Raw genomic sequence first — 24,688 nt, forward strand, 5'->3', positions numbered from 1 at the left:
GGATTACTATTGCAAAAACGGTAATTAGATTACCGTTACTTTCCCGTAGGAACGCTGCGTTACTAAAACCGTGATTTTTTGCGAGAATGTCTCACAACACTGACGTAAGCGAGTGCGCCGTTGGTGACAACAGCTGTGTGCAGATCAACAATGGATCACATATCGATTGTGGGAGAGAGTATGAGCGTGCAGCGTTTAAAGCGTGGAAGCACTGACCGTACTTTGAGTTTGATTCCATGTTCCAAAAGTGACAAAAACATTAGCGTCCGTTGTGCGTGGGAAGAAAACTTCTTTTTACAGCGAAAAAAACCCCTAAACTTCCAAACAAGCACCGAGTAGCTACGACGTAATGGGAAACTCACAGAGAAACTCGTGGATTCTTCAACTGACCGCAGCACACCTGCACCAGGGTAAACCTCCGCCTACCTCAGTGTTGCTTAATAGGTGAAAATAGAGCAACAGGACCGCTGAGTCTTTGACTTTATTTATTTTCTGCTGTGTTTTACTTGCATCTATTTGAAAGAGTGAGTGTAAACACAAAAAATATTTTATTTTATCTGCTGGAATGTGCAAAAAATAGGTTTAAATGTTAAACTAATTTCTTCCAGTCAGAGAATGTTGCATATAATTAAATTTTTGCTTGATGCATAAAGTTAAAAGATTAAAACTAATAAAACAAGTTTTAAAAAGAGACTTTTCCATTTGATTACATTTTGTATGATGGATTATGCAGAAAAAGTAGAATTGGGCTGAAAGATCTATCGCTTTATCACCTCTTCAGGTTGTAAATCGTGTTTTTAAAAAGTAACAAAGTAACTAAGTAACTAAGTAATTAATTACTTTTGAAAATAAGTAATCAGTAAAGTAACGGGATTACTTTTTTGGGGAAGTAATCAGTAATTAGTTACTGATTACTTTTTTCAAGTAACTTGACCAACACTGTTCATGAAACAGTAAAATATTTCAGTTTCTATATTCAGTTTCACTTTTTTCTAGGTTCTATTGTGAAAACAACAGGACTTTATAAGATTTGCAAATCATTACATTCTGTTTTTATATATGTTACATGGAGTACATTTTTTTCTACCAAAAAATCTCTTTATCTAAAATAAATATGCAAAACATCTCAATACACCTTTGCATGTCTCTGAATACACACTATCTAGATTAGTATTTACTAGTAAACATTTCTATACAGTGCTACACAAAGACTGATTATTTATATAATAGAACTTAAACTCAAAAAAGAAAAGTAAAATATTATTTTGCATTGTCAGGTTTGACAGTACAAAGTGACATTGATGTCATTGAAAAAGATGCCAGATGTTTCTGTGAAAACAGCTGTGTGAAAATAACTGCAATAATGTTCAGTTTTCTTTCAAATGTACCAATTAAACACAAATACAAAATCAACTGCAGCTGAAATATTATTTATCTGTTTTAAAGACATTTCACTGGAGCTGAATGGAGTTGACATTTAGTTCTACAGAAGTCAAATCCTGACTCTTTAGCAGGTGACCGGGCAGTTGCGTCTAACTTGATGCACCAACACCTCCAGGCTGGCAGGCTATTAGAAGGCAGTAGCGGTGGTGTGGTATTTATGTGTTGGGGGGAGGGGAGGGTTGGTCTGGCCTAGGATGAGGTGTGTGCATATGGGCACATGCAGCAGCTATGGCTGCAGAGACATTCAGCCATAACACATGACAACCTGTCAACATGTCATGACTCAAGCTCCAGGCACGATGGCTGGACTGGCAGATTAGGTCTCTGCCTCGTGTCTGTGGACGGGACTACATAAAGATATAATTATTTTTGGATTTTAAAAAAAATTCTACTCTTTTTTTAGATATTTATTCACCTGCACAAACATTTTTCTATGTGTAAAGTCTGTTATGATACTAAATAAAGTGCATGAGCCTATCATTTCTAATTCCAAAAATTCTAGCTGGTCATATTTCCCCCTGTTCTTTCCCTCTCTTTCTGTTAGAGTGACTGCTATCCATCTGTCCATAGTGATCAAAAAAGGCCTCAGTCCTCCGTCACTATTTGTCACAGATAGATGAAAAGATTGATAGATGGATGGATACATACAGGAGGGTTAGTTGGAGAAATGATGCAGGTTGGAGGTGGGGGCACTGACAGACAGCCCTCCCTGACCTTTGCCCTCAATGCTGGAGTGGCCCTCGTCTATCTTTGTTTGGCTTCAGCTGCCGACAGCTGACTGTGATGTTGACAGATATGATGGCTGATCACATCACAGCAGATTAGACAAGAGGTAAATAGTGCAACTTAGATAACAGGCTAGTGGAATAACATGCAGGGAACTCATCAGTCATAGCCAAACAACCTTCAACAGAGGACACAGTTTGATCCGACTGAAAAGCACAGCCACAAGTTTTATATCCCACTCTGTGAAAATTGTTTATTTGCTGGTGTCAACATCACACACACAGATTTCACACTCCAAACCATCACGTCCATTAGTATATGGAAAATGTAATTTGTTGATTCTGAATGAACTAATCAAGGTGTGCTTTAAGTACTAACTGTAATTCAAGACTTTTAAAGAAAAAAGAACATTAACTACTGAGGACTTAAAGCTTCTTTCAGACGCTACTTCTATAAGGGGCGATCGTGGCTCAAGAGTTGGCAGTTCATCATGTAATCAGAAGGTTGCCGGTTCGAGCCCCGGCTTGGACAGTCTCGGTCGTTGTGTCCTTGGGCAAGACACTTCACTCGTTGCCTACTGGTGGTGGTCAGAGGGCCCGGTGGCGCCAGTGTCCGGCAGCCTCGCCTCTGTCAGTGCGCCCCAGGGTGGCTGTGGCTACAACGTAGCTGCCATCACCAGTGTGTGGATGACTGAATGTGGTGTAAAGCACTTTGGGGTCTTAGGGACTAAGTGAAGCGCTTTACAAATACAGACCATTTACACACCAACATCATTTTAAATAGTTTTTAATATTTGGCTGAGTTGTTCTTTACTCCTTTAAGTTCCTGCTTGATTTTTGCCATTCACTGAGGAAATATCCTAATGACCGCTGGTTAGCACTATATGGATTTGCATGCAACACAGTTCTATTATAATCAATAAAGAGCCCTGATTTTCAGTGAGCATTCCCTCAGAAGGGACAAACGGACCCAAACTTTGCAACTTTGTGTAGGGATCAAGTATTCAGGATTTGCCTTTAATTTGTCACAGCAGAACTGGGATGATTATGTAATGTAAAGTTTGTTCCATAGGCTGACATCTCAGCACAAGCACACCTGGCTCAGATCATCTAGAAAAACACATCACTCATACTGAATAGTTCCTGGAACTGTTGTAATGACATTTTAGATAATGGGTTAATTTGATAAAATGCAAATTATATCAGGTAGTAGTGAGTTATGTCAGTAGTGATGGACAAGATATATGCTATTATGGGGAGACACCAAATGTTTCCTTTTGAGGAACAATCAGTAAAAAGAGGGGTAGAAAAAGTTTAAAAGGAAACCTCTGATAGGGCAGGAATCGAACCCACCCAACCTGACAAAACTGACAAAAACTGTAGTAAAGGGCTGTTTCGTCTACAAGTTGCAAAAGAATTGTTCCTTAGAGTAAAACTGACGGCAATCTTCCAACAGACAAACACGCAGAAAGTCTCAGGCTGGATTCAGATTTAAAGTTTACCTTTGATAAGCCTTTTTTTGTCTGTGCTGATGATCTTTCTTTTCAATGGCAGAAACATTTAGCCACACCTACACTGGCTCTAGGGTCAGTCAGTTATCAACAGCTAACAAAGCTGGATGTGAAGCTGTGATACTCCTTTAGTGATATGATGGGAATAGGTTACTGTATACCTCTCGTTTGATTCTTCAGTACGTTATCTGCTGAGTGATGAGTTGAACACCTCAGTTATCGAAACCTTTGGTTAGAAAAATGTTTTGTGGAAATCTTACCATACAGCCAAAGTCTTTTTTTTATCATGAACTCTGTGGTTTTCAGTTTCTTTTAGCAGTTTGGGAAAGGATCTCAGGGATAAAGGGTAAAAAGGTTACAAGATACTGGTAAGTGCCAAACACACTGGTCTGTGCAGGTTTTAGGGTCTGTGCAGGAAGGGTAAGTCACAGTGTGAATAAGGCAAGAAGGTTATACAAAGCACAAAAAAAAGAAAAAAAATGGAAGAGTGAGCATGAAAACAACATGCAAAATCAAACTAAAATCAGCCGCTGCAACCAAATCAAACCCAAAGTTACATATTACATATCCACATATATGTGGTCTGCCCCTGTTCCAGTTTTAATTATTAGTTAATCCTCTCGAGGCAGGCGTTGCCGATTTGCAACAGTTGAAAACTAACAACCTGATTACCCCACATACATATTTGATGAGTTTGTTTTACTCAGAAGTACCACTGCAGGACTTGGTTGTGCATTAGCAACAAAAAGTTTAATTTGAGCCTGAGAGGGTTAACTGTTCAGTTCAGAGTTCAGTTATTCAGAGTTTCAGTGATTTCTGCATTGACAAAGGAGGACTGGAGCATTTGGGGCAAATAAAGGAGACAGGAGTTGATATTTACCTGTTTCCATGGACATGGGATGCACAGAAGGCGAAGCTGTAGTGCAGCAGTGTGGGATCAATCATGGCTCCATTCTCTGCCCTCTCCAGCAGATCGCTCAGGTAACATAGATGGCGATGGCAGCCTCGAACACCATAACGAGCACAGTACTCATCCAAGACAAACACCTGACCAGGACTAAACCAGCCCTGTTGGTAACACACAGAAACACTGTTGTCGGATTCCTCTGATGAAATAAGTGATGTTTATATGCTATAACACTCTGTAATAGCACTTAACAATAGTATCATGCGAGCATATTAAACCACATCTTTACTGATAGTAAGACTTTGTTATTATTAAGACACTACGGTTGCTAAGATACAGAATGCATTCCTGTGTTCACTCCATAAGACCTGTTGCCACTGATTTTCAGTACTTTTCATGTGAAATTTGGCACACCTCAATCGTTTCTCTTTGTTTCCCTCTCAACAGCCACCATTGTTGCCGGTTTTTCTATCAATTATAGGTTTTAGACTCTTTTTGGATTTTGATTTACTTACCAAGCAGGAATATGAGTCATTAAGCCTGTGGTCCAGAGTGAGGCGCTGGACAAGCTCAAACAGCGAGGCGTGGTCAAAGTTACAGGGGTTAGCTGAAATAAACTCGTCCATGCCATGCTTCTGGGCTCGATCAGCATCTGTTTATGCCAGATTATGCATTCGACGATGCGGCACACAGAGAGAGAAAGACATAAAAAAGGCAAATGTCATGTGTCGTATTCATGTTATGCAGTCATTCATAATTTGCATGATTGGCAAAATTTGTGCATTAACTCTCTTTACATGAGCTTAAACACCATATTGGCTGTGATTATACTTACTACAACAAGAGAAAGTAATAATAATCATTTTCCCAGTGAATGCCTTTTCTACATTTGTCAGAAACACAAAAAGGGCATCATTCTGATGCCTCTTCACAGCATTGGCAGTGGCCCCCAGCTCTCTAGTGTGGCCCCATTTAACTGTCACACTAAATACCTGAGAATGAGCAAAGAATGAGGACTCACAATGATCTATTTTACTCATCAAAGTAGAGGGGTTAATTAATGATTCTTTGAAATCAAAGTGGTATATTGAAAGTAGAACAAATTTTAGATAAAAATGTCGTTATAATTGACAGTATGGACATGATGTCACTGACGTCTTTGTGTAGTCTCATGTAGAAGATTTTTCCACCAGTGTCATTTTGGATGCAGAAAAACAGATGAAACCACACGCTCACTGGCTGATGACTGGTGATTGACAAGTTGTTAACCACTGAGCATGCAGTTTCATGTCATGATTAATGCACCATTTTGAAACCTTAATTTTTCAAACCCACCCATGTTTATACTGTCAATGATTATAACACAACTTTGCAAAATAAAATTTGACCAATTTTGTCATTAATTTAAAAGAAAAATTGGAATGCTACACTAAACATGTGGCTGTTGCTTTGTAATAAATATGATATTTCCTCCTGAGAACCAAGGAAAAATGAATGTTCCCATTGAACTTTTTTGTGATTTCCCTTCTCTTTGTAGCTAAAAGAAGCCAACCAAACACATGAGACATCAATGGAGAGCCCAGAATGTCCTCTATTTAGTACATCAGGACTTCAAATGAGTCAAATTACTTATAGACCAAAACCAAATGTGCATTACAGAGGGCATAAATGAATAGGCTGGTTCTCAGGAGGCTTACACAAAAGCCACCGTAGAGTATGCCCAACAACAACCTGCTAAGAAAAAAAAAACACATTTTAGTAAAGTAAAATCCAGTAGTTAAAAAAAAGAACGCACACCCCTTATTTAAAGAAATTTGAGTTATTTCAAAGCAATTTTATAGCTTCTTTATATAAAAAGAATATTGAGCTTTGTATATACTGAAGGAAGGGAAAAAATGTCCTTCCAATGATTTCGCATATTTTTAGTGAAATTTCATATACACACAACTGTATTTAAGGCATGCTCCCTAGCAATAAAAATCATTAGCACACAGAATACTTAGAGTCATTATTGACAGACACATAACTCTAATGTAGCTTCCAAACATGTTTGTAGACACAAAGGATATTTCATGTTCTGTTACAGGAAAGCAATCCTAAGAGATGAAGTTGTTATCCTCAATATAATAACTGGGACAAGTATTGTTTAGCCCAACATCTCAAATAAACAGCACATGTTTTGCTTGCTAAAAATGGGCTACAACCAGTGCAATCAGTTCTTTCCCACACATAATAGCAGAATATTCTCAAAGATGTAATTAAATTTGATGTGTTTAAATAAATCCACTAAAATGGATATGAATAGAAGTTATAGTGAGCTACCCAACAATCGAGAGATTTGTCAGGCAACATCCTCTTTACTGCCAATTGAAAGCACCTCAGCTGTCAGTCAACAAACAAAACAAAGAGTGGGATGCTGGGAGCTGATTGTGTTCCCTCAACAAGTCCCCACCCCCACAACCTCCCCCAAATATCTAAAAAGGTGACATTGAGGTGCCCCTTTGGTCCATAGCTGGTGGCCTGTCAGGTCTGTTTGATGTGAGTGAGCAAGAGTGGAGGCGGGAGGGCTGGACAGTAACATGCAGTGACATTAGTCACTCCCATCCGTCTGGGCTGGAGAAAGACGGCCCTGACAATGACTGATGGCTGCTATTCATTTTTAGATTCAAAGGAGAGAAACCGGGAGGCAGTGGATCCAGTGCTGGTGCTAGCCATGGTGGTCAAAATCATTTGGCACTATTTAGCACATGGCTTGCTTTGGTTGTGGACTGACTGTGAAATGTGTTTAGGTCCTCTGGTATACTGCACTGACTTCCATACCCAACCTCATCACTACAGCACATGGCTAATTATGAACAGGTCATCTAATGTTGTCACAGCTTCCAGTAGCCACTGTGTATCTCAATAAATTCAATTAAAATCATCATCAGTGAGTTATGATTAAACCTCCACATGTTTGCTGTAGTCGTAGTAGTTCATAAGTACTCCACGACTCTTGTCTGCACTGAGTAGGAGATGCTCTGTATCTCATTTTACATGTGTATAGTGACAATAAAAGGCACTCTATTCTATTCTATTCTATTCGAGTCTAGCCTAGTCTATTCTATTCTAGTAACATGGAATGTTACTAGAAGACATGGAATGACATTTCTGTTAAAACCATTAATAAAATAAAATAAACTCTGATTTAATAGAATCGGACACTTATTTTTATATCTTTATATATTTAAAATAAGTACCTTGATCAATGTGCTACTGGCAGATGGCATCCCAAAATATAAGATGGAAATTGTACAGTTAGACATGGTAATACCTCTGAGAACTAGTGCAGGCCCCAGTTAAGCAAAACAACACAAAAGTCACAATGTTCATCATCATTAGTGAGTCTGTTAATTCTGTTACTGTTGCATAATGGATTTCTTTTTTAAGACAAATGTGACTTTTACTGGTGATGGGGGATGAGTGATACCACCCTAACCTTTTTGACTCCATGAGTTGTTTTTTTTTTCTGAGATTTCTTTCTGAAATACAAACTTGCATTGATAGTGCCATCGATAAATGTTCTCTATTCTTACCTGCTGTCTCGTTCTGAACACTCCCATCTATTTGTTTCACATTTGTCACTATGCAGTTTCCCTGTTGTAATTTTGGCCAAAACCATGGCCAAACATGAGAGACACCAGGTTATCCAAATAAATTAATTCTTTGTTCTACTCTAGACTCACAGAAGGTTTTTACAACTCTTATTGCCATGGGAACAAGGAACCTCCTGAACTGCTCAGATCTTCAGGAAAATCCTATCAGCAATGACACGTTCTGTCATTGCTCTTTCGCCCAGCTGGGAGGCTATGAAGAGAGTTTTTGCCGTTGTTCTTTCAGTTTGTTCAATGTGTCCATATACACCACAGTCTTAAGTGAGTCAAGTCTCCTTCCAAACACTGAGCTGGATTTTTTGTCCATCAGGATGCACCCTCAACACACATCAGCACTAAAGAGAGCACTGGCCACCACACTCTGATGAAATGTATACAGCATTTCACACCACTGTTACCTTCACCTTCCACATCCTCTCGAGCTCCTCTCTGAGCCCTTGGTATTTCTCCAGCTTCTCGTGTTCCTTCTTCCTGATATTGCTGTCATTCGGAACCGCTACATCGATCATTACGGCCGTCTTCTTCTGTTTGTCTACCACCACTATGTCCGGTTGGTTAGCCACCACCATTTTGTCCGTCTGTATCTGGAAGTCCCACAGGATCTTAGCTCGGTCATTCTCCACCACCCTTGGGGGCATCTCCCATTTTGACCTTGGGACTTCCAGGTTATACTCGGCACAGATGTTCCTGTACACTATGCCGGCCACTTGGTTATGGCGTTCCACGTATGCCTTGCCTGCTAGCATCTTGCACCCTGCTGTTATGTGCTGGATTGTCTCTGGGGCATCTTTACACAGCCTGCACCTGGGGTCTTGCCTGGTGTGATAGACCCCAGCCTCTATGGATCTTGTACTCAGAGGTTGTTCTTGTGCTGCCATGATTAGTGCCTTTGTGCTGTCTTTCAGTCCAGCTTTGTCCAGCCACTGGTAGGATTTCTGGATATCAGCCACCTCCTCTATCTGCCGGTGGTACATACCGTGCAGGGGCCTGTCCTTCCATGATGGTTCCTCGCCTTCCTCCACTTTCTTGGGATTCTGCTGCCTGAGGTATTCACTGAGCACTCGGTCAGTTGGGGCCATCTTCCCAATGTATTCTTGGATGTTTGTTGTCTCATCCTGGACTGTGGTGCTGACACTCACCAGTCCCCGGCCCCCTTCCTTCTGCTTAGCGTACAGCCTCAGGGTGCTGGATTTGGGGTGAAACACTCCATGCATGGTAAGGAGCTTTCTTGTCTTTATGTCAGTGGCTTCTATCTCCTCCTTTGGCCAGCCTATTACCCCAGCAGGGTACCTGATCACGGGCAGGGCGTACGTGTTGATGGCCCGGATCTTGTTCTTACCGTTCAGCTGACTCCTCAGGACCTGCCTGACCCCCTGCAGGTACTTGGTGGTTGCAGCCTTTCTAGCGGCCTCTTCATGGTTCCCATTTGCCTGCGGGATCCCCAGGTACTTGTAGCTATCCTCTATGTCTGCAATGTTGCCTTCTGGTAGTTCAATCCCCTCAGTTCTGACTACCTTCCCTCTCTTTGTTACCATTCGACTACACTTCTCCAGTCCGAACGACATTCCAATGTCATTGCTGTATAGCCTGGTAGTGTGGATCAGTGAATCGATGCCTCGTTCACTCTTGGCATACAGCTTGATGTAATCCATGTACAGGAGGTGGCTGACAACTGCTCCATTCCGTAGTCGGTATCCGTAGCCAGTCTTGTTAATGATCTCACTGAGGGGGTTCAGGCCTATGCAGAACAGCAGTGGGGACAGAGCATCTCCTTGGTAGATCCCGCACTTGATGGTGACTTGTGCTATGGGCTTGGAGTTGGCGTCTAGTGTTGTACACCACATCCCCATTGAGTTCCTGATGAAGGCTCTTAGGGTCCTGTTGATCTTGTACAATTCTAGGCATTCCAGTATCCAGCTGTGGGGCATTGAGTCATAGGCCTTCTTGTAATCAATCCAGGCAGTGCACAGTTTGGTCAGTCTGGTCTTGCAGTCTCGGCTGACTGTTCTGTCTACCAGTAGCTGGTGTTTTGCGCCTCTGGTATTCTTGCCAATTCCTTTCTGTGTCCCGCTCATGTGTTGACCCATGTGCCTGTTCATCTTAGCCGATATGATGCCTGACAGGAGCTTCTATGTAGTACTGAGGCAGGTTATTGGTCGGTAGTTGGAGGGGACCGGTCCCTTCTTGGGGTCCTTGGGGATCAGGACCGTCCGACCTTTGGTTAGCCATTCCGGGTGTCTCTCGTTAACTAGCAGCTGGTTCATTTGTGCTGCCAGACGCTCGTGGAGTGCAGTCAGCTTCTTTAGCCAGTAGGCGTGAACCATGTCGGGCCCTGGTGCCGTCAAACTCTTCATACTGGAGACCCTTTCTTGGATATCTGCCACTGATATGTGTGTATATATATATATATATCGGAGATCTCTGTCCAGAAGAGCGCAGTCCTGGGAACAGCTAAGATACTGCGCAGGACCCTCAAGCTCCCAGGCCTCTGGTAGAGGACCCGAGCTTGAAGGATAAACCGCCCGCAGGGGCGTGCTGGGTGTTTATATATATATGTCCTCTACAACATATATTAATCTATCACTATGATTAATCTGATTAAAAGTTTTTAATTTAATGTCTTTATTAACCCATCTGAAGTACACAATGACTCAAATCCCTGTTTCGAGCAGTTTGTCCAAGTAGAGTTAACTTCACACACGCGCAAATAAGGGATGGGTACCGGCCATTATGCCATTATGGCACCGGTTCTGACATAAACAGTAGTAACCAGACCGAAAAGCATTGCACGTTTCAGTGCTTTATTTCAGTGCTTTTTTTCCTAAGATGTCATACACTTTGGATTCTAGCCAATCATTTTATCTTTCCAAAGATAGTAGGTGGGCCTAGGTACGTACGTTCTTTTAGAGCAGAGCTACAGATTAAAAGTGCACCAGGCGAAGCAGTCAAAATTCTGGCTGTACTTCACAGCAAAAGATGCAAACTCAGCAGCCTGCAACAAGTGCTTTAAGCTGATACTGTGATACTGTGCAAAGGAGGTAACACCTCAAATCTGATGAAAGACCTGGCGACGCATAGCGTTTTTTTTAAAAGTTGAGAAATGCACCGTATTTGATAGCTTGCTAGCTCACACCGAGCACATCTACTGCGGGTGTGGTGCCTGTTATCGGACCGGAGTTAGCAACATCCCCCAAAAACACGAGGGGAGAGTCCTGGCCCCTAGCCCTGCCAGTGTAGCAGAAATGATGATGGATGATGGCAGCAGCAGCCGTTCTTCTCTGCGTGAGTAGCTTAATGTTGTTCGTGTGTAATTTACGTTGAGTAGGCTAACCACGTTATTACATTAATGCATGTAAGGTGAACTAGCAAACACCGTCGTAGTTACATGCGGCTGTCTTCTTGTTTGATGGCAGATACTCCCTTCACCCTGGCCAAAAAGGCTAAAATGACCAAAGAAAAAGTGGAAAACAGCTAAACATGAGAGGTCTTTGGACAAAGTTTGTGTTCTCCATTCTTTAAGCACCGGTTCGAGCACCGTTTAAGCACCAGCACCATTAAAAAACTACCGGTTTGGCACCAGTATTGGATAAAAGCTAAACGATACCCATCCCTAGCGCAAATGGGCAGTTGATCTGGGAGAGACAGGCAGCAGAACCAATCAACTCAATATGGAAGATGACAGCACAACACGTTGGTCCTCTTGATGCCTGAAAGATGAACAAGCGAATGGCTCAATACATGAGTGGGGCACTGAAAGGAACTGGCAAGAACATCAGAGGTGCAAAACACCAGCTACGTGTTAGACCGAGCAGTCGCCCGAGACTGCAAGACCAGACTGACCAACCTGTGCACTGCCTGGATTGATTACAATATAAACAGGACCCTAAGAGCCTTCACCAGGAACTCAATGGGGATGTGGCGTACAACACTAGAGGCCAACTTCAAGCCAATAGCACAAGTCAGCATCAAGTGCAGGATCTACCAAGGAGATGCTCTGTCCCCAATGCTGTTCTGCATAGGCCTGAACCCCCTTAGTGAGATCATTAACAAGACTGGCTACGGATACCGACTACGAAATGGAGCAGTTGTCAGCAGCCTCCTCTACATGGATGGCATCAAGCTGTATGCCAAGAGTGAACGAGACATCGATTCACTGATCCACACTACCAGGCTATACAGCAATGACATTGGAATGTCGTTCGGACTGGAGAAGTGTAGTCGGATGATGATGAAGAGAGGGAAGTAGTCAGAATTGAGGGGATTGAACTACCAGAAGGCAACATTACAGACATAGAGGACAGCTACAAGTACCTGGGGCCACTAGGACATCTGCAACGACCAAGTACCTGCAGAGGTACCGTGATCAGGTACCCTGCTGGGATAATAACTTGGCCAAAGGAGGAGACAGAAGCCACTGACATCAAGACTAGTAAACTCCTGACCATGCATGGAGGGTTTCACCCCAAATCCAGCACCTTAAGGCTGTATGCTAAGCAGAAGGAAGGGGGCCGGGGACTGGTGAGTGTCAGCACCACAGTCCAGGATGAGACAACGAACATCCAAGAATACATTGGGAAGATGGCCCCAACTGACCGAGTGCTCAGTGAATACCTCAGGCAGCAGAAACCCAAGAAAGAGGAGGAAGAGGAGGAACCATCATGGAAGGACAGGCCCTTGCACGGTATGTACCACCAGCAGATAGAGGAGGTGGCTAATACCCAGAAGTCCTACCAGTGGCTGGACAAAGCTGGACTGAAAGACAGTACAGATGCACTAATCATGGCAACACAAGAAAAAGCTGTCAGTACAAGATCCATAGAGGCTGGGGTCTATCACATGAGGCAAGACCCCATGTGCAGGCTGTGTAAAGATGCCCCAGAGACAATCCAGCACATAACAGCAGGGTGCAAGATGCTAGCAGGCAGGGCATACATGGCACGCCATAACCAAGTGGCCGGCATAGTGTACAGGAACATCTGTGCCGAATATGGTTTGGAAGTCCCGAGGTCAAAATGGAAGACGACGCCTAGGGTGATCAAGAATGACTGAGCTAAGATACAAATAATAAGGCGTAATTAAGACAGCATATATAATTTAGACAGCATACAGGGCGGAGGTAGACAACAGAAAACAACTTGAAGCTGAATGTTCTTAAAACAAAAGAACTCATAATGGACTTCAGGAGATCCACTCTTCTCTCAGTATAAATGAGAACAGGTGAAATCTGTCTCTACCGTTTCTAGTTATAAAAATCTGCTGTTAATTTTTGATTATCTCAACTGTGTAATGTTTTTTTTAAAGTGACTTCACATAAATATTATTTAATTAATAGGTCTTAACAGTTCAGCCAAGAGAGATCAAAAACAATAAACTTAGAATATGCCCTATAACGGTCGTAGCTGGTGGGCATGTCTCTACTACTGTACATTTTGTACACAGTATATTTTAAAATCTTTGAATAATATCAAAACTTAAGCAATGAATTAGGAAATAAATAATGGCTACGGGGAATTAATGATCACTTAAATATTTTAGAATATCCTAGATTAACCTCAAAAACTCAGGGCACGGTTAATCTGTAGTGAATGTACTCAGACTGCAAAGTGACCAGTAAGAGCTTGTAGGTTGTTGTCCATCTTCCTGTTTGTTTACCTCAGCTGTCAATGCTGGGTGAGAAGCATCTATCTTTATTTAGTTTTGAAGAGGAAATAAAACTTTTTGAAAGGAGTCTGATACAAGTTGATGAGCCAGTAAAGCTCACTTCTCACAGATGACAGTGACACTGACGTGAGTTGTTAAAAATATTCTTAACTTTTCTGTCAGTGAGCACTGTTGTTGTTGCCACTCTTAACCTTAGTTAATTGCTGTTAGTAACTGCTAATTAGGGCGCAGGCACTAAAAGTGTGAAGGCCCTATTGCATCTGTTCCACTTCTTATTAGGGCACAAGCACTAACAGCGCAAAAGCTGTATTGTAATTGTTCAGTTCATATTATCAGGCAAATGTATTGGAATTTGGGATCCTTAACATGCTCAAAAACCCATAGATTTTGCATATGTCTCAGGTCCAGTGAAAAGTTATGTATTTTATTGGATTCAGACAAGGGCGTTTCTAAACTGCTCTACAGTGCCACTTATATCAAAATCAGAATCAGAATACTTTATTAATCCCAAAGGAAATTAGGGTTACAGCAGGCTGCACGCTAATGGCGCATGCGCACTTACAAAGGAACCTTCTGACCAAACTTACACAAACAGCACATTGGGAAGACATGTCAGAAAGGTAGGCTGACAGGAAAAAAACAACGAAAATACATAACATGAGGTGAGAGGAGGACAAAAAAACTCCACTCAGACTGAGCTCCTAGTGGGAGAACAGTTTGATAACAGAAAAAACACCTCAGTACAAAAAGCACATGACTATCAATACACCATAGAAACACAAGGTAAGCAACAGGGGCGGGTAAAGGGTAAGAGAGAGCCGGTGTAGGCAGCGCATCCGGTCCTGCAGCATGTCTGCGCTGGTCCAGTCGACCGCCATCTTCCCCGGGAGGGCACAAGCATCGAAGGCTTTTGGAAAGGGAGGGGGGATCCGTGTGTATCAGTGTATGTGTGTGTGTGCGTGTCCAGAGTTCAGCTGAGACAGTGTCCTTCGCCCTGCCAGGCTAAGTAAACAGTCTTCCAGCCAACCCAGGTGGCCTTGCGTAGGATAGGAAGAACAGTCTAAGCACAGTCTGTTATCAGGGAGTTGTTGTTCAGCTCCAGCCTTGAGATCACAGCTGGCGCCGAAGTGGTAGCCGCATGAAGTGATGATGGTTTTTACTTTAGTGCGAACAACTCATATGAATTTCAAAGCTGTTCTAACAGTCTGACACTGGTCTCTCAATCTCCTGTTGGAGAGCCGCAAACTTCTCCATGATGTTATCAAACTTACGCTCTGTGATGTTGTCCTTCTTGTGCTCAAAGAGCAGATTCTGAGAACTCACGGCCACAGTGAGCTTCTCCAAGATGTAATCAAATTTTGCTCAGAGGTTTTATTCTGAGTGTTCACAGCAGCCGTAAGCTTCTCCAAGATCTTATTCGTGCTGCGCTCAGTGAGCCCATTTTGAGAACTCACCACTCGATTGTCAAAGGAGCTTTCAAAGAAAAGCGTCTGGACTTCTTTAAGTTACTTGAAGACGTTTCACCTCTCATCCAAGAAGCTTCTTCAGTTCTAAGGTCAAATGGTGGAGAGTCCCAGATATAAACCTAGTGGGAGTAACCCCTCACAGAGGGACAAAAGGACCCCCTGATGATCCTCTAATCGCCTGAGCCAAGGTGTGAAACTGGGTGTGGGTCCCAATCAGCCAGAGTTTCGGGTGTGTTCATTGTGAAACCTGGCCCCACCTTATCATGCGAATTCCTGAGGTCAGATGGCCCAGGATGTGAGTGGGCGTTAAGGCGTCTGGGAAGGGATCTCAAAACTGGATTATAGATGGCAGAGAGTTGGTGTCGTAAACCCCGCCTCTGTTCAAAGATGGTCGCTCACAGTGGACATAGATGGCTTCTTTCACTCCTCTTTCAAACCATCTGTCCTCTCTGTCCAAAATGTGAACATTGGCATCCTCGAAAGAGTGTCCTTTATCCTTAAGATGCAGATGGACTGCTGAGTCTTGTCCTGTGGAGGTGGCTCTTCTGTGTCGTGCCATCCGCTTGTGAAGTGGCTGTTTGGTCTCTCCAATGTAGAGGTCTGAGCATTCCTCGCTGCACTGTACAGCATACACCACATGTGGTGACCTGGATGACTGAGAACCTTCACAGACATATCACCACTCGATTCAATCCCAGCGGGCAGCCTTGTGGGGTTTTGAACAGCCGATTCCGCTTTTTTTAATTTTCAATTTTTCAAGTTTTTTTGTGGATACCATGTGGGTACCACATGGGCTTATAAAATGGGGCCATTAAGGAACCCACGGACAATCCCACTTAAAACCCACTTTTTAGCCTATCTCGGTGTTACATTGGTAAAATCTGGGAACTAAATGGGCCCCAACTGAGCAAAGTACACAGAGACCCACCCGGGCCCCATCTTTCAAGTTCTTAGTGGGTACAACATGAGGACAACGTGAGCTAAAAAGTTGGAATGGCATTATCAGTGGGTTCTGTAGTTGCATTTCACTTCTAGTTTGAATTGGCTCATTTCTGGCACCGGGTGGGACCCATGTAGTAAAACAGTCACCAAATCAATTTAACAGACGGCCAATACGGGTTCTGTGACACAAAGACACCAAATATATTAAAGCTGACTGCAAACAAAAATATAACCATTAACCATTGTAACCATTGTAACCATCCATTGTAAATATAACTATTACAAAAATCACGAGGATACACAAAACAACATTTTTCACATTTTTTTTATTTTGTCCAAAGTGCGTAAACTTTTGAAAAACTAGAAATGTCAAACTACATCAAAATTCCTTAGATATTTGGAACTGAAGCAACATGGGGGAAAGGTCAGATGGAAGACTCAAAAGCTTATCTTGAATCAGCAGGGTTTCTGTTTTGTTTTTTTACATAGCCGTAAGTCTATTTTGTACCCTTGCATCCCTCAGTCCTCCTCTGTCTTTAGCTCCAGTGAACCACTTGGACAGAGCCTTCTCTGCTTCTTGCAAGTTGACTTTTGATGTTCAATATTTTCTTCAGTGCCTCTGCAAATGAAGAAGAAAAATGGGAAAGCCAAAGTAAAGTTAACCTTAGCTTACTTCATTTGGTGATGATTTGCAAAGAACAATGTTTATTTCACTTTATTGCCTCAAAAAATATATAAAAATTGCATGATAACCAATCTCAGTTGCACTTTCAAACACTTTATTAAAAAAGTTTATTTTTCTAAAGTTCAAATGTCTCAAGTGAAACTAACTTACCATACACAACATTAAAAAGATGCAAATCCCTGAACTTTTTTTCCCCATGTCGGCCAAGCATGTTGTACTCCACAGCCAGCTCAGGTGATATGAGGAATTTCATCATCTTTCTTGTGGCATCGTCTACACTTGTTCCCCCTGTATCTGCTACCATGGGAACCTGAGGGGAACATACAAAAAGGACAGATTAGATACTGGCATCTGGTTAGGATGCCTCCCTGGGGAGGTGTTTTGGGCACGTCCCACCAGGAAGAGACCCAGAGGAACACCCAGGACATGCTAGAGGGACTATGTTTCTCAGCTGGCCTGGGAATGCCTTGGGATTTCCCCGGAGGAGCTGGGCCAAGTGCCTGGAGAGAGTGAAGTCTGGGCCTTTCTACTTAGTACCGGATTGGGTCGCAGGGGGCCGCCTAAGCTTAAGATAATGGACCAAGAATGGAGGATACATGGACGCTTTACATATTGGTTAATGTTTACTGTGTGGTGATAACAAAAAATATGGTTGTAAACACAAGCTAAACTATAAAAATTAATTGCAGTTCCTTAACCCTTCATCCCCCATAATGATACGCAGGATAACCGGAATTATATATTGTTTTAGCTGTAAAAGTGTCATAAAATCAGCTGTGAGTGTGTGTGCTTTTTTTGCTTTTTTCAGCATTACTACTACTTTACACATCTGGTGTCATGGTCCTGGGCCATGTTGGCACAGTATTCTTAGTTTTTGTGTGTGTTTTGTATTTTGTTCCCTATTTATGCCTTGGTTCCTGGGTTATTTAGTTAAGATGTTCCTTATTTGGTTACCTCCTGTGTGCCCCTGTGTATCTGTGAGCCCTCGTCTCTCCTTGTGTTTTATTCCATGTTTTCCCCAGCCTGTTATGTCTGTGTTCTCCCTTGTGCTCTCTCTCCTCCTGTCTGAACCTCCGTGTACTTCCTGTTTTACTTTGACAGTCTCTCGTCAGTATGCGTCATGTTGTGTTCACTCCTGCCCTGTCTCGTTATGATTATCTGTGTCAGCTGTGTTCCCCGTGTGCTCCCACTTCCCTCGTTAACCCTCTGTGTATTTATGTGCATGTCTCCATCAGGTCAGTGTCGCGTCGTCAATGTCTCTTCCCCGAACCTGTGTGGCTTTCTGTTCCCTCGGTCTTTAGTTTATATTCCCGGTTTTGTTCTGTTATTTTGCACTTCTGCAATAAAGCAGCATTTTTGAGTTCAGTTCCAGTCTCCGTGAGTTTTGCGTTTGGGTCTTCTCCTGCCTCCACACAGCCAGTACATGACATCTGGTAGTTTTTTTTCCTCTACTGTATACTATATGAGTGTAATCAGGGATTAATAAGAGACAAAAAAAAAAGAAATTGAAATTTTGCCATTTTTACTAAAGGCGATCAAAATGTACATGAATAAAAGATTTAAATTAGTCAATTCGAATTAATAACTCTAAAACACTGAACGAAATCAAGTATTTGACCCTGTGGTTTATTTTTGGACACTTCTTTTCTTCTAAAAGTCCAGGCATGTTGGGCGCCTGGTAGAGCTCAGGTTTGACGAGACAGGTTTGGAAAAACCTGTCGCTGACAACTTTTTGGGGGCTAAAGGTTTCAAATAAACAGGAATTGCCCAAAATTTGTATAAACTATCAAAGCAGAAGAAAAGTAAAAAAAATCTTTATCTGTTATCAGAATCAAACATTTGATTAGAATAATAAATTTAACTTTCTGGAAGATTTCTCGTTACATCTGTCATAAAAGTAACAACATCTCAGAAAAGAAACATGATAGCAACAGAAAAATATGGTAGCAGTGTGATGTGATGGTTCCTGGCCAGATTTTTACACATATTATAAGCCCTGTGACACAAAAACCACTGAACTCGGATACGCACAGACTGTTTTCCTTCGTGGTGATGAAGGAAAATGCTACTCTGGTATGTAAACGGGAATTTATTCTTCCAGGACCTGAAGCACCGTAAAGCAGCCAAACCTATCTGTTCTTGATTGTCTTGATGCATGCTCAATCATCCAGGTAAGTAAATCTCCAGAAGTTGATTCTGTTCATGTGGAGGTAGCGTTTTCAGCATTTTCTCCCACTGAAAATGCTACATCCAGATGAACACAATCAACTTTTGGAGATGTTCTCTGATTGGATTGTTAAATTTGTGATTGACATGAAATTGACCAATCAGCTGAAAGGAAGAACAATAGGGTCAAAATTTGGATGTGTAAGTATAAATCCACACACAGCCAGGAAACCTGAGCGCAGAGTTGTTTGTAGCACCACTTCAGCCAGAGTGGAGATTTTCCATCCATCCACACTGTAAAGTCTGTAGACCAGCAAGTGATAAATGATCAGTGTTGTTGGTATTTTCTAAAAGAGTTGTATGCAATGGGAATTGCTGTTTATAGTCCTCCTGTATATCTGCATGTTGCCTCCCAATTAAAACCTGTGATAGTGGAGATTCATACCTATACCAACAGTTATCAAGTATCCGGATCTACCTTTACTGACGTGCTTAAAGGAAAATTGTTATTTCCATGCATTTTCCTGTTCTGACTTCAATTTTTCCTCCCACATTTCTAGTTGTGACAGTGCACCTACAACAAAAAAATCTGCTGTGATTTACATTTGTTGAATGAGCAATTTTGTAAAATAGTCTGTTTTTGTACGCACGGTTTACAAATCTGTCCTGTATGGCATGGCGTGATTGCATGCTAAAAAGTTGTTGCTTAAAAATAAAACAATAAATTTTTAATTGATAACATCAGCAGAAAGCCTTGTTGTTAATTAGATGTACAATTTCTATAGAATAGGAAACAACTCAGTTCATTTTTGATCATATCAATACCAGCATATTACACAACTCCAACAACCATGATGAAAAACGCTCATCTGCTTCCATCACTATCAGCTGATTAACATTGAGCTGCTGCAGTCAACACCATCAAACTCATTTAGTGTTTAATGTTATGTTATTTAATGCCTTTATTTTTAAATCTTTACCAGAGCTGAAAGACTGTAGATGTTCACACCTGCTGTTAGAAAACCAAGCTCACAGCAATATTTTTATTTATAACAGGAAATTTAAATTTTTATTGGTTACTGTGTTTATTTCCACTTTAATCAGTAATGTAAGTTACCGGTTTATTGAAATCAGCTAGTGAACACATCGATCACTTTATTGAACTACACGCCTTACACTCTTGTGAGCTCACACTTGCTCTCAGCAAGTGTGAGTGTTTGGAGTCCAAAACGCAGATAAAGATTAGAATAACAAGGCGATGTAAAATCAGTTTAATGCAGTTGACAGTAGTAGCTCAGATGGAAATCAGCCAATTGCGGGGCAGCAGAGGACCAAAACTGTCAGAGTTGTGGGACAAGTGAAGAGAACACTGTTGGCATTATTGTTAGCATACAAGATAGAAATTTAAATAAATAAATAAATATATATATATATATATATATATATATATATATATATATATATACACACACAGTATATGTGTATATATATATATATATATATATATATATATATATATATATATATATATATACTGATTACCAGTAAAAAATACAATAAAATTAAGTAATGCACTACTTTCAAGGATGCCCCAAAGACCATCACTTTTCAAAATAATCTGTGCAAGTTATTGAATATGGCTAATAAGTAATACAAATAATATGAAAGTTACTTACTTGTCAAAGATGGTGTTTGTGATAAGGAATTTAAACGTGATAAGGAAATGAAAGAAAGTGCATGAGAAAAAAATACAAACATTTTCATTTTTTCCCAGGATAATTTAATATAAAATATTCTCTTACTAATGCACAAAATGAACAGTGTAATTAAAAGTTTGAAAGGCACTGCATGTGTTTATATGGTTAACTGACTAATTCAAGCAGCAAACACTAGCAGTGCAAAATGTATCTAACTAGCTGACAGACTTTAAAGTCACAGGAAGATATATCAAAATGGTGACTTATGCCAGAACAAATGACTTGACAGATATAAATCCTAAATTTCCTATAAGTAAACAATTGGTGACATAGTAATAAGTGGTCCCTAGTGGTTTTCAAATTTAAACAATCACCTCATACGCCTCATGTTTTACACCACTATAAGGTGAGCTTGCTACACTGCACATGTATCTTACGTGACATGGTATAACTAGCTCATGTTCAAACATTTAACATACTGTTCAGCCATTTTGTTTACTGGGTAATCCATAATGGCCGAGTTACCTGAGCGGGAATCCACTAAAACTAGCTAAAGATGTTATGCTTATCCCCCTTATACTGTTTAGGACAACTATAGAAAGTAACTAAAATAACCAATGATAAAAACTTATCAAACTTTCAGTATTTACCTTTGTCATAGTTTTCGATTCTTTGGTATCCTTTTGTCCTCCATGTTCTCAAACACCAGTGAGAAAAAAGGCTGCAACTGACGAAAGACCGCAAAGAGTAGTTGCTACGCGGTGCAATCTGCTCCTCCCTCATTTTAAACGACGCGATGGGAGCTGCTCACATTAAAAACAACTTTATTTAAAAAGTCATTTTACACCTGATACAAACAATTTAACAGTCAAACAATGCACAAATTTAAAAGAACAATTTTATTTTTAAGTTTTTTATTAAGTATAGGTAGGGCTGCACGATTAATCGTTAGAAAATCGCGATCTCGATTCATACTTACGTGTGATCTCATTTCCAAATGACAACGATTAAAAAAAAAAAAAAGACGACGATTGTACCGCATTTTGATCCGGGACGTAATCTGCATGAAAACAAGCGCTCCCTCTTCCTGCTCAACAAATGACAAGGGCGGAGCCTTATACCACGTGGTACAGAAGCTGTGCCGTGTGATGCTAAAATTAGCAGGAAAAAACATCGGAGACCACGTCAGGGATGACGAGAAAGTGACAGGAGAAAATCCGTCCCGGTCAACCACCCAAACATCAATAACGAGAACCTTATACAGCGCTTCACGTCGAACTCCCGCAGGCACAAAGAAATTACGGAGGCTATCACTTATCACCTGACCAAAGATATGGCTCCCATCAACACTGTGCGAAACGAGGGATTTAGGAAAACGATCAACACCCTAGACCAGGGGTGTCAAACTCAAATACACAGTAGGCCAAAATTCAAAACTGGAACAAGGTCGCGGGCTAACATTAATATTTATTGAAAAAAAAAATCTTCCTCCAGATTTAAGAATGAATCTCTTCTTATGGACTCAAACAAGTTTTGCTGAAAAACTGAATATGGAACAAGCAAAGCTTAATACTAAAGAATATATATACAGTGGGGCAAAAAAGTATTTAGTCAGCCACCGATTGTGCAAGTTCCCCCACCTAAAATGATGACAGAGGTCAGTAATTTGCACCAGAGGTACACTTCAACTGTGAGAGACAGAATGTGAAAAAAAAAATCCATGAATTCACATGGTAGGATTTGTAAAGAATTTATTGGTAAATCAGGGTGGAAAATATGTATTTGGTCACCTCAAACAAGGAAAATCTCTGGCTCTCACAGACCTGTAACGTCTTCTGTAAGAAGCTTTTCTGTCCCCCACTCGTTACCTGTATGAATGGCACCTGTTTGAACTCATCATCTGTATAAAAGACACCTGTCCACAGCCTCAAACAGTCAGACTCCAAACTCCGCCATGGCCAAGACCAAAGAGCTTTCGAAGGACACCAGGAAAAGTATTGTAGACCTGCACCAGACTGGGAAGAGTGAATCTACAATAGGCAAGCAGCTTGGTGTGAAAAAATCAACTGTGGGAGCAATCATCAGAAAATGGAAGACGTACAAGACCACTGATAATCTCCCTCGATCTGGGGCTCCACGCAAGATCTCATCCCGTGGGGTCAAAATGATCATGAGAACAGTGAGCAAAGATCCCAGAACCACACGGGGGGACCTGGTGAATGACCTGCAGAGAGCTGGGACCAAAGTAACAAAGGTCACCATCAGTAACACACTACAACGGCAGGGAATCAAATCCCGCAGTGCCAGACGTGTTCCGCTGCTGAAGCCAGTGCATGTCCAGGCCCGTCTGAAGTTTGCCAGAGAGCACATGGATGATACAGCAGAGGATTGGGAGAATGTCATGTGGTCAGATGAAACCAAAGTAGAACTTTTTGGTATAAACTCAACTCGTCGTGTTTGGAGGAAGAAGAATACTGAGTTGCATCCCAAGAACACCATACCTACTGTGAAGCATGGGGGTGGAAACATCATGCTATGGGGCTGTTTTTCTGCCAAGGGGACAGGACGACTGATCCGTGTTAAGGACAGAATGAATGGGGCCATGTATCGTGAGATTTTGAGCCAAAACCTCCTTCCATCAGTGAGAACTTTGAAGATGAAACGAGGCTGGGTCTTCCAACATGACAATGATCCAAAACACACCGCCCGGGCAACAAAGGAGTGGCTCCGTAAGAAGCATTTGAAAGTCCTGGAGTGGCCTAGCCAGTCTCCAGACCTCAACCCCATAGAAAATCTGTGGCGGGAGTTGAAAGTCCGTGTTGCTCGGCGACAGCCCCAAAACATCACTGCTCTCGAGAAGATCTGCATGGAGGAATGGGCCAGAATACCAGCTACTGTGTGTGCAAACCTGGTAAAGACCTATAGTAAACGTTTGACCTCTGTTATTGCCAACAAAGGTTATGTTACAAAGTATTGAGTTGTATTTTTGTTATTGACCAAATACTTATTTTCCACCCTGATTTACGAATAAATTCTTTACAAATCCTACCATGTGGATTCATGGATTTTTTTTTTTTCACATTCTGTCTCTCACAGTTGAAGTGTACCTCTGGTGCAAATTACTTACCTCTGTCATCATTTTAGGTGGGGGAACTTGCACAATCGGTGGCTGACTAAATACTTTTTTGCCCCACTGTATTAGCTGTATAATACCAGTAGGCCAGCTCTAATAATAATTTGGTATGGCTTCGCGGGCCAAATGTAATTAGGCTGCGGGCCAAATTTGGCCCGCGGGCCAGAGTTTGACACCTATGCCCTAGACAAACGCAACACAGTGCCGTCCCGCAACTACTTTTCTGTTGTTGCACTACCTGCTCTGTACACGCAGTGTCGAGCAACGGTGGAGACGGAATTTCAAGCAGCACAACATTTTGTGGCAACAACAAAACGTGAGACATTTGTTGTTTTTATGTTTATTTATTGTTTTTATGTTCAGTTTCAACTGTTGCGAAGTTGATGTGCAGTTAATAAGTGCAATAAATATTTATACTGGAAAAGAAAATCGTGAGAGAATCGTGATCTCAATTCTAAGCCAAACAATCGTGATTCTCATTTTATGCAAAATCGTGCAGCCCTAAGTATAGGGATGATCAATATGTTTTAAAAAATTCATATATAATATTTGTCACCCAAATCAACATCATAATAAAAATGTAATTAATAAAATATATAATAATGATAAGAAGAAGAATAACAACAGAAACAGTTTACCTAAAAGCTCTTCTAACATTAGGCTGCTTTTGAAAAGTTTCAATAGTGTCAATACTTCATA

General features: G+C 41.3%; 1 protein-coding gene across 6 annotated transcripts in view; it reads right to left on the bottom strand.

Annotated features, from left to right (window-relative positions):
• The window catches only part of LOC147329784 (calcium-dependent secretion activator 1-like), a 352,004-nt gene that overhangs the window by 142,694 nt on the left and 184,622 nt on the right, over positions 1-24,688 (bottom strand). For all 6 annotated transcript variants that reach the window (XR_015129022.1, XM_086291119.1, XM_086291117.1 and 3 more), the window contains exons 12-13: positions 5,102-5,238; positions 4,560-4,747 (exon numbers count right to left, since the gene is read on the bottom strand). Coding sequence is in view for 5 of the 6 variants with exons in the window: in XM_086291119.1 (XP_086147245.1) it covers positions 4,560-4,747; positions 5,102-5,238 (325 nt within the window). In the remaining variant the exon portion in view is untranslated. The remainder of the gene's footprint in view (positions 1-4,559; positions 4,748-5,101; positions 5,239-24,688) is intronic.

The sequence above is a fragment of the Aulonocara sp. 'chitande type north' Nkhata Bay genome, linkage group LG5 (genome assembly GCF_057382095.1).
Source record: "Aulonocara sp. 'chitande type north' Nkhata Bay isolate Kocher_YH1m ecotype deep benthic linkage group LG5, A_spYH_male_GT1.1, whole genome shotgun sequence".
NCBI lineage: Eukaryota > Metazoa > Chordata > Actinopteri > Cichliformes > Cichlidae > Aulonocara > Aulonocara sp. 'chitande type north' Nkhata Bay.